The sequence below is a fragment of the Rhinatrema bivittatum genome, chromosome 7 (genome assembly GCF_901001135.1).
Source record: "Rhinatrema bivittatum chromosome 7, aRhiBiv1.1, whole genome shotgun sequence".
In the NCBI taxonomy this organism is placed as follows: domain Eukaryota; kingdom Metazoa; phylum Chordata; class Amphibia; order Gymnophiona; family Rhinatrematidae; genus Rhinatrema; species Rhinatrema bivittatum.
Window position 1 is genome coordinate 110776205 of NC_042621.1, and position 13839 is coordinate 110790043.

Genomic DNA, 13839 nt, shown 5'->3' on the forward strand with positions numbered 1-13839 from the left:
GTCACATGGTAGGAGCACTGGATGGCCCACACCATTTTTAAAGATGGCGCCGGCCATCCAGTGCTCCCTCCATGTGACAGGGGCCGGCCAATGGCACGGATACCCTGTCACATGGTAAGGGCAAAGGCCATCAGTGCCATTTTGATTAGTGGCAGCCGACGGCCCGGGAGTGGGAGATTGCTCCCGGGACCCCCACTGGACCACCAGGTACCTGTAAAAAGTTTTTGGGTGGATCGGGAGCGTGGGGGAAGCTAAGGGATTAGTTTTAAAGGGTGGGGTGGGTTTTTTGTTTATCGGCTCGGGCGCAGCTGATAAACAAAACCGCGATCGGGCCAGACGAAAAAAAAAACCACGATGTGAATCGGAACCGGAATCCGAACCGATTCCGGTTCCGATTCACATCTCTATGCATCAACCAAGCCACAGCCCAAAGGCACACATCTGTGACATCCAACTGTCATTTTCCTCCTTGAAGACTGATGAAGCCAAAATTTGATTGCCTTCAATAGGAGAAGACAGATCTTGCTAAGTCAGCTGATGGTAAATACAAATGGCTGTGTACGGAATCCTAGAGACTAACACCTCAGTACTTTCTCGGGAGGGTAAGCGTACTTCTGTATGAGACTGCTTGGGAAGACAGGTGGCTACTGCCACTATTTCCCTGCTTATACTACTGTGCATCAACCAGGGTTGATGCACAATAATCATGAATCAAGTGGGAGGAATGAGAAGGCTCTTTGCTCCTGTGCCTCTTTTCTTGGGAGCCTGACTCCGAAGCAGATGCTCCCTTGATGTTGATGCACCATCACCACCACCACCACCTAGAATCCTTAGAAAGTTAGCTTTAAGAGCTGATCAAGATTATCTCTTTGATGTGAATGCCAGAAGGAGGCTCTCTTTGGCACAATGCAAGAACTAAGAATGGCTTTAGCAGTACATTTGAGAGACTAAAATCATTCCCAATATACCCTGGCTTACGAATGAAGTTCATCCTGTAAACTTATGTCCAAAATAATCTATTTGGAGAAACTGCCCAGGGGAAATCCAGGGTCACCACAGTTTATAAAAAAGTAAGACAACTTATTCAACGTGCCATAAACCTGACTAGAAGATTTACAAAGGGTAGCAGAAGGTCAGATAAAGCAGAATCTTTACAAAAGATTGAAACCTTCAAAATGTGCCAGGCAGAAACTATCAGAAAGACCAATGTGTATCACGGATGGAAAGACTAAAGGGGCCCCACACGATAGCAACAGAGACTTTTCTTTCATGTCTAAAAAAAGCATTCTAAGGTTTCTACCACTTGCAAAAAACGTCTCTGATATGGGCTGCTGTCAGTGACATCTTGTTAATTCGTGCATTGCTCTCCTGCTTGTTCTTGGTGAATGACAGCTGCTGAATTATTGCAGGTTGCTAAATCTCAACAGACTTGCCAAACGTCCAGCGGCCATACGCTGGACTTTTTATGGCGCCGGCCATATGGCCATATTGCCGTATTGCAAAATGGCGCTGGCCGTATGGCCGGTGCCATTTTGCAATACGGCAAATACGATTCGAGTGCAGGAGGTCGCTTCCGGACCCCTGCTGGACTTTTGGCAAGTCTTGTGGGGGTCAGGAGGCCCCCACAAGCTGGCCAAAAGTCCCTGGGGGTCCAGCAGGGGTCAGGGAGCGATCTCCTGCGCTCGTGACGTCGGGGGACAGGAACCAAAATGGCACCAGCGCTACCTTTGCCCTGTCATATGACAGGGCAAAGGTAGCGCCGGCGCCATTTCTATTAATGCACCCGTGGCCCGAGAGTGGAAGATCACAGCGGGACCCCCCCACTGGACCCCAGGTAATTTAAGACATTTGGGGGGGGGGGGTTCGGGAGGGTGGGGGATTTATTTTAAAGGGTCGGGGTGGGTTTTGGCGCTCTTACATACCTCATTGTTTTCCTAATGGAAGCGCTAGAGTGTCTGGATTTCAAGTAAATTATGACAAAACAGCTGCCTTAAACATTAATTTAGGTAAATATTCTCTGGCCTTAGCGCAAGCTAATTTCCCATTCAGGTGAGCAAAGCATCCCTAATGTGCCTAGGAATACTAACTCTAGAGAAATAGTACCGGAAGCTAACTTCCTGGGATTGATATGTGCATTGGATCGCAATTTGGAGTTGTGACCCTGCTATATAGTGTGTCGGTTTTCCCGCCCTCCCCCGATTTACGATTTACACAATTAAAAAAACAAAACAAAACCGCGACGATCCGATTCCCTCCCCCGCCAGCCAAAATCGATCGTTAAGACGATCGATCACACGATTCACATCTCTACTGCACACATGCACGTTTACCCACAGAGGGGAGGCACTCCTGGGGGAGGGCGGAGCTGAGGTAGAGTTAACGCTTGCAGGTGTACCTTTTGATTTAAAAAAGCAGGCGCATAAATTTCAGAGGAAAAAGTAGCCACACAAATAGCAAGTGCAAGTCTGTGCATCGACTATTTCTGACTCTGTTTTCAGAAGGAACTTTTTTTTCCCTTTGAAAAGCGACGTAAAGTTTGTGGATAAAAATGATCCGCAGATTTTACATTCCTGTGCACATATTGAAAGCTTCCCTTTTATTTGTAATGTGTCTTGCTTGTCTTGAGTGAGACCTAATAGTGGATTTCACCCAAAACGAGCCACAGAAGTGCTCTCTGTGGCATTCCCAAGGCGTTCACACAAGCCTACAACCAAAAGCAAGCTACAAAGATACACCTGAAACATGCGGCACAGTGTGTTTCAGACATCACCTGCACAGAGTTCTCACGGCGGTTGCTGGCGACATCCCCTGGGTTATCTCTGGCAATAGCAGTCAGTGTGTAGAAATCCTTTTTTTCTCGGTCCAGGGCTGACAGAATGTAAATATCTCCCTGAATTACAGGAGAACAGGATATTACAAAATCATATATATTTTTTTTCTCTCTTTCACCTCCTTTTCTGGGCACTCTTGGCTATTTAGAAAGTTGGCACCTTTCTAGCAGAAAAGTAGAGTTTAGGCAGCTTGAGCTAGCATCTACCTGGTGGGCATTGCATATAGTACAGGGCTCTACTAGCCAAGCTGGACTCAGAAAAATCCGAAACCTTTGGAGGTTGCATATATCTTTTTTGGACCAATATAAAAATTATCCAAAGATAGTCTCATACATGAGATTGCTTTTTCAGGATAGTTCATGGCCACACAACCATGGCAGGGACCCTTCACTTGGAAAATGTGTAATCCTTTTGGCCTCCATTTATCCCAGAAGGTAGGAAGAAGACTGCTGGGGCTTTTAAACATTTTGAGGTTGATATTCAAAAGGGTTTGTCCGGTTAAGTTTTGGACTTAGCTGAACAAACCCCGAGTTTTAAATACCCTGTCCTGCTAAATAGCAAAGTTTTAGCCGGGTAAGTCATTAGCTGGATAAAAAAGAGGCCAGGTGGGGACATTCCGAGGCATGATTTAAATTTACCTGGTCAGCGCTGATATTCAGCATTAGATGTGTAAAGATATCCGGCTCACTCTGAATGGAAAAATGGCAAGCCTAAAATTAGTTGGATAATATTAAAAAATATCTAGCATGCAGAGCAGGTGCTGATGCCAGCCCTCCTTCCCTCAAACCTCTATCATAAAAAAAGGTGTTGGCCAAATCCATACCCTAATCCCACCCCTGTTTGATCGGAACAATAAACACCCCCTGAAATTCCAGAATGGCCCCCGGATGAATACTAAGTTCCATATAGGTGACAATTCCCGACACATTATTATTAATTTATTCACTTCACTCTGGGTGAAAAGACCAATGATTGGTTCCTTCATTCACAACTGTCAGTGAAGGGACCAATCAGAACTGAGTAACTTTATCTGGCTAACTTCAGGTAGATAAAATTACTCCATTCTGATTGATCCCTACACTAACAGTTGACTAATCATTGGCCTTTTCACCCAAAGTGAAATGAATAAATTAATGCTAAATGTTTTTTCTTGGACTATATGTAAAATACACCAGCCCCTAGGCGCTGTTATAGTCTATATTGCTAAATTTGCAGAGTTGTTAGCTACTACGCAGTCAGAATTTAATAAATTGTAGATAATTGGCAATTTCAGTGTATTTGTGGATGATGCCAAATCTGTCTATGCAAAGGAGTTGTTATCAATTATGACTGCTATTAATTTTGTTCAGCTGATACAAACTAGTACTACACACAAGGCAGGTCACATGCTGGCTTTGCTATTATGTCACGAAAGATGGATTAAACAAATCTCTCAGTTTCGTGTTTTTGAAATGCTCTGGTCTGATCATTCCTTTATCTTATTTCACAGAAATGATATTGCAGGACAAAGCTGCTGTGGACATCGGAGTATGAAGATAATTAGATCTTCTTTTGAACTACAGGATTTCAATAACCATTGGGATATGGGGGATTCAGTGTGATATTAATGATATTAATACTGAACAAATGGTATTCTGTTTGACAAATTAAAGAGATATAGGTTAGATGGGACTGAAGATGTGCTGCATGGTTTTCCCAAGATTTAGTTAATCGACAAACTCTTAGAAAGGCTGAAAGAAGATGGAGGAAAAAACAAGATGGTAAGTCTAACACCATTATACGCTCCTTTTAAGGGAATAAAGGAGTTATTGTCAGGAGCTAAAAATTTTTATAACTAAGACTGAAAATTAATTAAATCAACCATGTGAATTATTCTCTACAGTTAAGAGGCTGATTTCCAAACCAGAGATTCATACTCAATTATTTTCCAGTTGTAATCAACTGGCAGAGTATTTTCAAGATAAGGTTCTTAAAATTCAATCACAGTTTTACACTGGGAGTGAATTGCCTTCAAAATTATGGATTGAGGAATCATTGGGAGATAGATGGAGTATGATTATATAGATTTCCTTAAAGGAAATAAAGTCAATAATTGGAAAACTTAGGTAAACCTGTTCTCTATTAGATCTGTGCCTTTTCAGTATCACAAAGGGCTTCAAGGATACTACTTATGAATTAACAAAATGTATAGTTAAGAAATCCTTCTCTGAGGGATGTGTGTTGAAACAGCTGAAAATGGCAACTGTTAGACCAGTACAAAAAAAATCCAGCCTTGCCTCCAGAAGAGGTCTCCAACTTTTGTTTTCTCTCTAACCGACCTTGGCAAAAATACTGGCAAAATGTGTAGTTTTGCAATTGGATGAGTTTATTGAGGAATCCACTGTGCTAGATACCCAACAATATGGATTCAGAAAGCTCAGAGACTTTATTACTCTCTCTACTGGATATTCTTTATTGTAAATTAGAGCATAGTGAATCAGGGGTATTAGTTCAATTAGATATCGCAGCAGCTTTTGACACCACTAATCATGAGAAATTAGTGGTTTGTCTTTATCATATTGGTGCATGGTGTAATTTTATTATAATTTAAATCTTTTCTGCAGAACAGGAGGCAGCATGTCTAGATGGATGAGTTCTGTTCCACTTGGACAAATATGTCCAAGGGTACATATTTGACTGGTGTACCCTAGGGCTCTGTGCTGTCTTCTTCAACATGTTTTTTATGCATCGCTTAGGATGTATTATCAAATCACTTGGTTTGCTTTATTTTATTTATGCTGATGATATCCAGTTTTTTATACTTTGTGTTGAAGATGGCAACTGTTCCTAAGTTGTTTTTTTAAAAATGTATGGAAGCTCTTAATAACTGATCATGAGCCTAATGAATTGGCTCTAAATGTTGCAAATGCCTTTGTTTTGCGGGTAGGACATGGGTTACCTCGAGACAATTTAAGCAGCCTAATGTTTGATGACGTTCAAATGCATATCGTAACGTAGCTGTGTTAGACTCCAAGCTGACCTTTAAGGCACAGAGCAAACATGTTACAGTAATAAGCTTCAAACAGTGCAGGCTGGAGCTTTTCCATTTATTGGTCCATCACTGTGGAATGCTCTTCCAGTTGAGCCACAAGGCGAGAGGATATCAAAAATTTTAGGAAAAAGATAAAGGCCATGTATTTTAATGAGGCATGATTGTCATATCATGATAGCTTATATAAGCTGTTTATATATTGTTATCATTGATGTTTTGTTGTATTTACTTGCATGTTTTCTGTATGTTTTTAATGTATTTAATGTACTTTTTATCATGAATGTTTATTATGAAATCTGCATTGGGCATAAATTGGAAGATATGGAATATAAAAGTTTTTAAATTAATACATAAAATAAGAGACTAATCAGAATTGAGTACCGTAACTTTAACTGGTTAACTTTAGGCAGATAAAGTTACATAAGAACATAAGAAATTGCCCTCCTGGGCCAGACCGAGGATCCATCAAGCCCAGCATCCTGTTTCCAACAGTGGCCAATCCAGTATACAAGTACCTGGCAAGTACCCAAACATTAAGTAGATTCCATGCTACTGATGCGAATAATAAGCAGTGGCTACTCCTTAAGTCAAGTTATTCCATTCTGATTGATCCCACCACTAATAGTTGTCAGTGGAGGAACCAATCATTGGTCTTTTCAGCCAGAGTATAATGAATAAATTAATGCTGTAGCTCTATGGCACTTAGTATTCAGCCCAGGAGACCACTTTTGGGGGTTCAGGGGCTTGAGGCTAGGGATTTGCTAACACCTTTTTTTTTTTAATGTAAGAGAAGGGTGAGTGAGATTGGCACCCATTCTGCATGCTAGTGTTTTGTTTTGTTTTATTTAATCAGCTATATTCAGCATATTGCTGGTTAGTTTAAAGTTATTCAGCTTTAGGTGAGTTTATTCATGGTAGGGTAAAGTTATCTGAATAACTTTTGCCGTTCGCTAGCTTACTTAATATGGAACTCTTTGCTTTTTCTCTCCTGAGTTCAAATGGTTCTGGATGCATATAGTCTTTAGTTTTGAATATCACAATAAAAGTAAAGAAATCCTCTCAAAGATGTTTACCGTGCTGGGATTTATTCCAAACTTGCCCTCTCCATCCACTAGGCTGTACTGGATAAGAGCAAAGCGTCCCGAATCTGCATCAGTAGCTGTGATCTTAAGAATGATTGTGCCCAGTGGGAGGTCCTCAAAGACAGGCCTCTGCAAAGAAAAGAATGAAAGACCCGAGAAATAAAGTGAGCATCATAAGTCAACACTCATTTCTACATAATAATAATAATAATCAATATCAGAGCATCTTTCCTGTAACTTAGGGGGTCATTTTCAAAAGCGATCGCACGCGAAAAGTCCCTTTGTGTGTGCGATCTCTAAATGGGGGCAGAGTCGGCCCCAGAAGAGGAGGAGTCGGGGAGGCACCGGGGCTGACTCTGCGAAGACGTCCCTGACGGCGAAAAGATAAGGGCCCTTGTCACCGCCAGTTACGCGTCCAATAGCACCACCTTTTACGATGGTGCTATTGGGTGCGAAAGCCGGCAGCGATCGCACCGTGAAGGTGCGATCGCTGCTGGCTTTCGCACCCGCTCCTCACTTTGCCCGCTCCTCACTTTGCCACCCGCTCCTCACTTTGCCCGCTCCTCACTTTGCCACCCCGCCACCCCGCCCACCGTTATCGCCAGATTTTCTAAGGTCTGCGACCATAGAAAATCCAGGCCTTAGTGACCTGGTGGAACAGTTGAGGACACACCCCTTCTAAAGGTCATAAAAACATAGATGCTGGTAGATAAGGGCCACTTGGGCCATCCAATCTGCCCATTTGTAGCTGCTTGTTCTGGTTCTACAGATTGTTTTTTTTTATATGTAGCCGGGCCACCAAGCTGGGCGTTGGATTTTGGGTGGAAGAGCCCCAAGGTGTCCCCAGGAAATATTTGAACAAAGAAAAAAAATGTGTCATTTGTACAGTATCCATTAGATGCCACCAGATGGAATAAGAAATGATAATATATCTCTTTGTATGTTGATAAATGGGAAAGTTTCTGGGAAAAGCTTATAATTGAGCTGCAGCTATATGTTTCCTTTAAAAGGGTGGGAAAAGAAGACTATCTTTGGGGAGTGGTTTTAGGGCTATAAATTATTGTTCCAATTCTGGCAGGAAGGGGGAACCAACACGATCTGGAGGTGGGTAGATGCAGGCAGCTTGGCTGATGGGAGCCTGGGGACCAACGTCTACACAGAGAGGGCCCTACAGGACTGCCCCCCTCCCCTCAAAGGAGAAGGCCCAAGGTGTAAGGGGAATTTTTCATAACTTTTCCCAGGAACTACCAAGGAACCTGGTTTGGGTTACCTAAAGACAAAGTATACCAGGAAGGCTGGAGGTGGTCCAGAAACGCTTTGAGGAGATAGAGAAGTCAGGAGCCAGAGATGGGAGTGATCTGGTAGTCTATGAGTGAGTATGTGAGGCTTGGACACTGGGTAATGCAGAGCCTAAAATGTGGTGAAGAAATAGAGACCTTATTCTATGGTGTGCAGTGGAAAGGAAGGTGTTTTGAAGGAGGGGATTACCAAGCACCTCATGGCAGAGAGAAAAGTGTGAGTGTATGATATTGTTAGAAAAGTGGGAGAAATTCCTACTGGGAATGTAACAAGTTGAATGGATATGTTCATTGTGAAATCCTGAAATTATACTAAAGCTGTAAATGCCTTCACTTTAACCTTCCCAACTATTGTTCTAAATCCCTTACTATCCTATATATAGCTGCTAGTTACCCCAGAAAATAAAGTTAACTGTTACTGATGCATAAGTCTGTTGCATTTTATTTGGGGTACATAGATCTCTAGCTTTCATTAGAGATAGTGGGGGGATAGTCTACAGAGGGGATCTTCCAGGCATTGAATTCCCTACTCCAGTTCAGGACAGTGTCTTATTGCCTTTGCTGCCTCTGGATGGGTCCTCTACATCATCTGTCTGACCATTTTTTCATGTTGAACCCTATTTGAGAGATTGGTCCTTAGTTGTTAGTTCCTTCCCAAATTTGCTCTGCTGATATTCAAGGTGATTTAGCTGGCTAACTAATGAATTAGTGGCTTGATCAGCCTATATGACAATTTACTGCTGCTATATTTAGCTGCTTAGATTCTGAGTGGTCCTAGGGGAGGGGTCATGTTGGGGGAAGGACTTACCCACCCATCCCTGTGTGTAGGGAAGTTAAATTAATTCTAGCCAGCTACAGTCCCCCCTGAACCTTCCTCTCTCCTTCCCAAACTTAGCACCTGATGTTCAATGGGGGTAACCGGCAGATACTACCACGAGAAGCTTGCTGGGCAGACTGGATGGACCATTTGGTCCTTTTCTGCCGTCATTACTATGTTACTGTGTAATAGATCCATCCTCTCAAGTCTTGTCACCCCAATATTCAATAGAATTCCCCCAGCTCCTGTTCTTTCCTCTCTCCCACCAGATTTAAAACCAAATGAAACCCTATGAATTCATCTGGCTCCACCAGATCTGGCTCCACCAGATTAAAAACCAAATGAAGCCCTATGACTGCCACTTGAGTTCCTCTCCCTCAATCTAAAACAAAAAGTAAGCCACCAATAGCCCCCCAGTTCTACATCCCACCTCCTACTGATCCAGCATTCAGTGTTGCTTTGGCAAGGGAGGGGGCAGTTCCATTCGCGGCGGGAAATCGCTCCCTGACCCCCGCTGGACCTCCAGGAACTTTTGGCCAGCTTGTGGGGGGCCTCCTGACCCCCACGAGACTTGCCAAAAGTCCAGCGGGGGTCCAGAAGGACCTCCTGCCGTCCAATCGTGTTCGTCTATGGCCGCCGTCATTTTTCGGCGCCATTTTGGAAAATGGCGCCGGCTGAAGACAACAAGATTCAGGAGCAGGAGCCCGTTCCGGACCGCTGCCGTTCCGGACCGCCGCTGGACCCGCAGGTTATTTAACTCATTTGGGGGGTTTCGGGAGGGTGGGGGATTTAATTTAAAGGGTCGGGGGTGGGTTTTAGGGGGTTTTAGTGTGCCGGGTTTTGCGATTTTTAGATTTTTAGATTTTTCACGATTTTTCACGATTTTTCACGATATTTTACCCCCCCAAACGGCAACAATACGATTCCCTCCCCCTCCCAGCCGAAATCGATCGTTAAGACGATCGAGGACACGATTCACATCCCTACTATTTATCAGCTAAATAGTTTGCCAGCTAAGTGAGGGGTGGATTGGGGGCATTCCCGGGGCAGATCTACTTGCCCGGCTAGCTATTACATAGGTGGGTACATTCAGTAGTGCAGCCACACCACAAAATATTTTGGCCAAGGCAGCTGGATGTGTTTATTTGGCTAACATGCTCGGCCGGACAGTGGATGAATATTGACCCCTTGAAGTCTGACTCCTTCAGTGATTTGAAATACTCAGGAAGGGGGGGGGGGGGGGAGGCATGAGTTAGGACTCCCCAAAGTGTAACAGATAGTGTGTCAGTAATAAAGGGGCCAATGGTCAAAGGCATTTAGCCAGATAATTTGCCAACTTTTAAATATCTGGGGCACATGTCCAACTACATTATAGCTGGATGTCGTTGTAATCTAGTTTGATAAAATAGAAGGATATAAGGGGAAAGGTAAACTTATCTGGCTAACTTAGCCAGTATCGCTATGTATCTGGCTAAATTAGCAGGATAATGTTAGTTATCCAGCCTCATGTGGCCAATTAACTTTAGCCCTAACTGGCTATATTCCAAAATATATAGCCGGTTAAATGCCGATGGGCCCGACTCCCAGCCTCCAACTCACTATGAAAAAAGTTTTCCAGATCTCTCCAATTATTTTTATTCTTATACTTTATTAATTTTCAACAAAACAAAGTTTAAGAAAATACTTTGTTACAGAAACTTGAGTGCATTCTAGAAAAATATACTTCCAAGTAAAACCCAGACCTGTAAACCAGCCCCTAAAGATCTGGATTGATCCTCAGAGGCTTAAAAGGGAGTGCTCGGAACATCAGTGTTTTTAGCAATCTGAGGGCTGAAGGCCAAACTGCGAGGAACTGGAGGAGAAATAGTCAATTTGTGTGTTAATCAAGTAACCTGGACAGAAATGAACAGTTTGATACTGCACCCGAATTCCCTGCTTAACCTTGAAGAGAAGGGACCTATATAATCTGATTCTTAACCCTGCAAATGTAAGCCAGGGCATACTTGTTTCCTGCCAAATGTGGAATGTGGCGTGCAGTGCCTTTTGTGGAGGTGGCCCAATAACCTGACACTGCTGTTCAGACTCTAGGAACCGTTGCTGTTTCCAGATGAAAAGAGCAGGACGTGGTGCAATCAGAAACTCGTTAAGCTCCTTCACTATTCTGGGATGTTCGCCTTAAGGTCCCATTGCCCCAACAACTTTTAGTTGTGCCGGTGCTTCAGATATTGCCTGCTCAGCAAATGGTAACATGCACATCCCATAGTCTCAAATCCTTTCCTTGAGCCCGCCGCCTGTGCTTTATCTGCTGAGTTTCTGTAGCCAACTCGTGGTTTGATTCCTTATTTTATAGCTGAGTTGAACTGCATGCAGTCAGGTGGTCCCAGGTAGTTCAAAGCGCAAGATAGCTGCAGCATGCCTGGAAGACTGAACATGGTCAACAAATACCTGCACAGCTTAGAAGGAACATTATCACCTCTCCTTCTAGCATGAATATTGAGCAAAAATAACAGGTCACGATACCTGCTTTCTTCTGATCCTCCTCTTCACTAAATCTGTCCTCGCTTTTTTTTTTTTTCTTGCTATTTTTCTTTTATCACTTACATATCTAATAAGGATGTGCATTTGCTTCAAATGAATGGGTAATCAAAAAAAAACAAAACAAAAAACCCAGCCCATGTTTATTTTGGTTTGTTTTACCCAAAACAAATGCATGGGCCATATAAAAATTCCAAATATTTTCAGGTGTTTTATTTCAGCATATAGTGTGCGCTATTTGCCAAGAACAAAAAAATGGCCCCACCATCAAGCTGGGGCCAGAAGCCTAACTGGACTGAGCCAAGCCCAGCTGGAGACTCCCCAGGACCTCCTCAGCCCCTACTTGCACCTTCTGTAGTATCCACTGCAAGCAGACAGGAGGGACAGGAGCAAGTCCCACTGGCTCCAACCCTGCAAGAATCCTAAAAATGGTGTTGGCTGTCCCTGAGACCTTGACTAATTTGATGTTACACTTGTGTGACTGTTTCAGGGCCGGCTGACACTATTTTTAAAAAGATTCTGGTGGAGCAAGAGGCAGTGGGGATCGCTTCTGCCTGCCCCAAGTATGATGTCAAAACAGCACTGGTCTCGGGGTGGCCAGGACCATACAAACATACTGCTGTACAAGAAAATGGTCCCGGTAAGGACTAAGACCGGTGCCAGTGATCAGCTGGGGTTTGTCTTGTTACACTGGGGGTGGGGGGTGGTGCATTGGATGGATGTAATGGTCTTTTCTAGTGTCATAGCAACAGGAACGGGGTTGGGAAGTTGCAGTATTGCTAACATACCACCCTTCACTCTTTCAAGAGCAGAGGCAAAGGGAGAGGAGGGAAGGACAAAACAAAGTGTGGAGAAAGGAAGCACAGCCTAGCATCACTTTCAGCAATGGTGTAACCAGATCAGGCATCGGAAGGTACAATTTTCAAGATAACAACAGTGTTGGTGCTGGCAGGTTGGCAGTGGCCAGATACTGTGCAGCAAGGACACACAGATCTAGGAGACTGGTTTGTTTAGACTTGCAGCTCTCTGGTTGATGGAGCTTGAAGTAGGGTGGGAGCATTGGATTAGGGATTGGTACTTAACATGGTTATCTATTCAGGATAGTGGAGAATGTATGAGGTTAGCAAACAAAAACTGGCAGGCAAAGATGAGAAGTCCAATAACAGATCAAGCTTCTAAAGATGGGATATGTCACTGCAGTGTAGACAGGGATAACTGGGAAGACTGGCTGGGTAATTGCTCTTTTTCTGCTGTCACACGCTATGGTACACGGGTGGATAATGTGTACTCTTTGTTACATGCTCAACCAAGTCTCATTGCTTTCCCTGGACTTTCTCAGCCTTACCTGGTAAGATGCTTGTGTGAAGATGGGATTGTTGTCATTGATATCCACGATTTGAAGGTACACTGGGACCTCAGCAGATTTCTTGGGAGACCCATTATCAGAGGCCCTAATGGTGAAATTCAACCACTGCACCTGTTCATAATCCACTGTTCTGTTTGCAATGATCTTTCCTGGAAAAGTGCAGAATTTCAAATGAGAATCAGCAGTCACTGCATTGGTATCACTTTATTTATTTATTTATTTAACACTTTTCTATACCGACCTTCATGAAAAATTTCATATCAGATCGGTTTACATGTAACAAGAGTATAACTTAAACAAGAACAATTCACTAGAAGCGGAAGTTACATATAACAAGGGTATATAACTTGGAGGCTAGGCTAGTCAGAGGTAAAGGACAGTGTAACTGAAGAGAACTAGAAAAGGCAATGAAACAAAAGAAACGGTGGCTTAATTATAATGTCTAAACATGGCGGGGCGTTAGCCGGTAAAGCAGAGTCCTGATTATTGATATAATGGAAACCAGGATTGGAATGTGATCATCCTAGGCTATTATGTCTAAAATTGAGGCTAGAGGAATAGCTCTTTATATTTATTATTGTATCTTTTATTCCACATAATCTAATCCATTCAACGTGGATTACAAATTAAGAAGCATAAAATCAACACAAAACAATTACAAACAGTAATAACAATTAGGGATGTGAATCGTGTGATCAATCGTCTTAACGATCGATTTTGGCTGGGGGGGGGGAGGAAATCTGATCGTCATGTTTTGGGTTTTTTTAAAATCGTAAAAAATCGTAAATCGGGGGAGGGCGGGAAAACCGGCACACCAAAACAACTCTAAAACCCACCCCGACCCTTTAAAACAAATCCCCCACCCTCCCCAACCCCCCC

At 43.2% G+C, this 13839-nt stretch overlaps 1 protein-coding gene across 2 annotated transcripts in view; it reads right to left on the minus strand.

Annotated features, from left to right (window-relative positions):
- Window positions 1–13839, minus strand: part of CDH23 (cadherin related 23) — a 1814588-nt gene that overhangs the window by 105949 nt on the left and 1694800 nt on the right. For both annotated transcript variants that reach the window (XM_029608940.1, XM_029608939.1), the window contains 3 exons: window positions 12940–13109; window positions 6936–7073; window positions 2771–2890 (listed from right to left, as the gene is read on the minus strand). In XM_029608940.1, the coding sequence (XP_029464800.1) occupies window positions 2771–2890; window positions 6936–7073; window positions 12940–13109 (428 nt within the window). The remainder of the gene's footprint in view (window positions 1–2770; window positions 2891–6935; window positions 7074–12939; window positions 13110–13839) is intronic.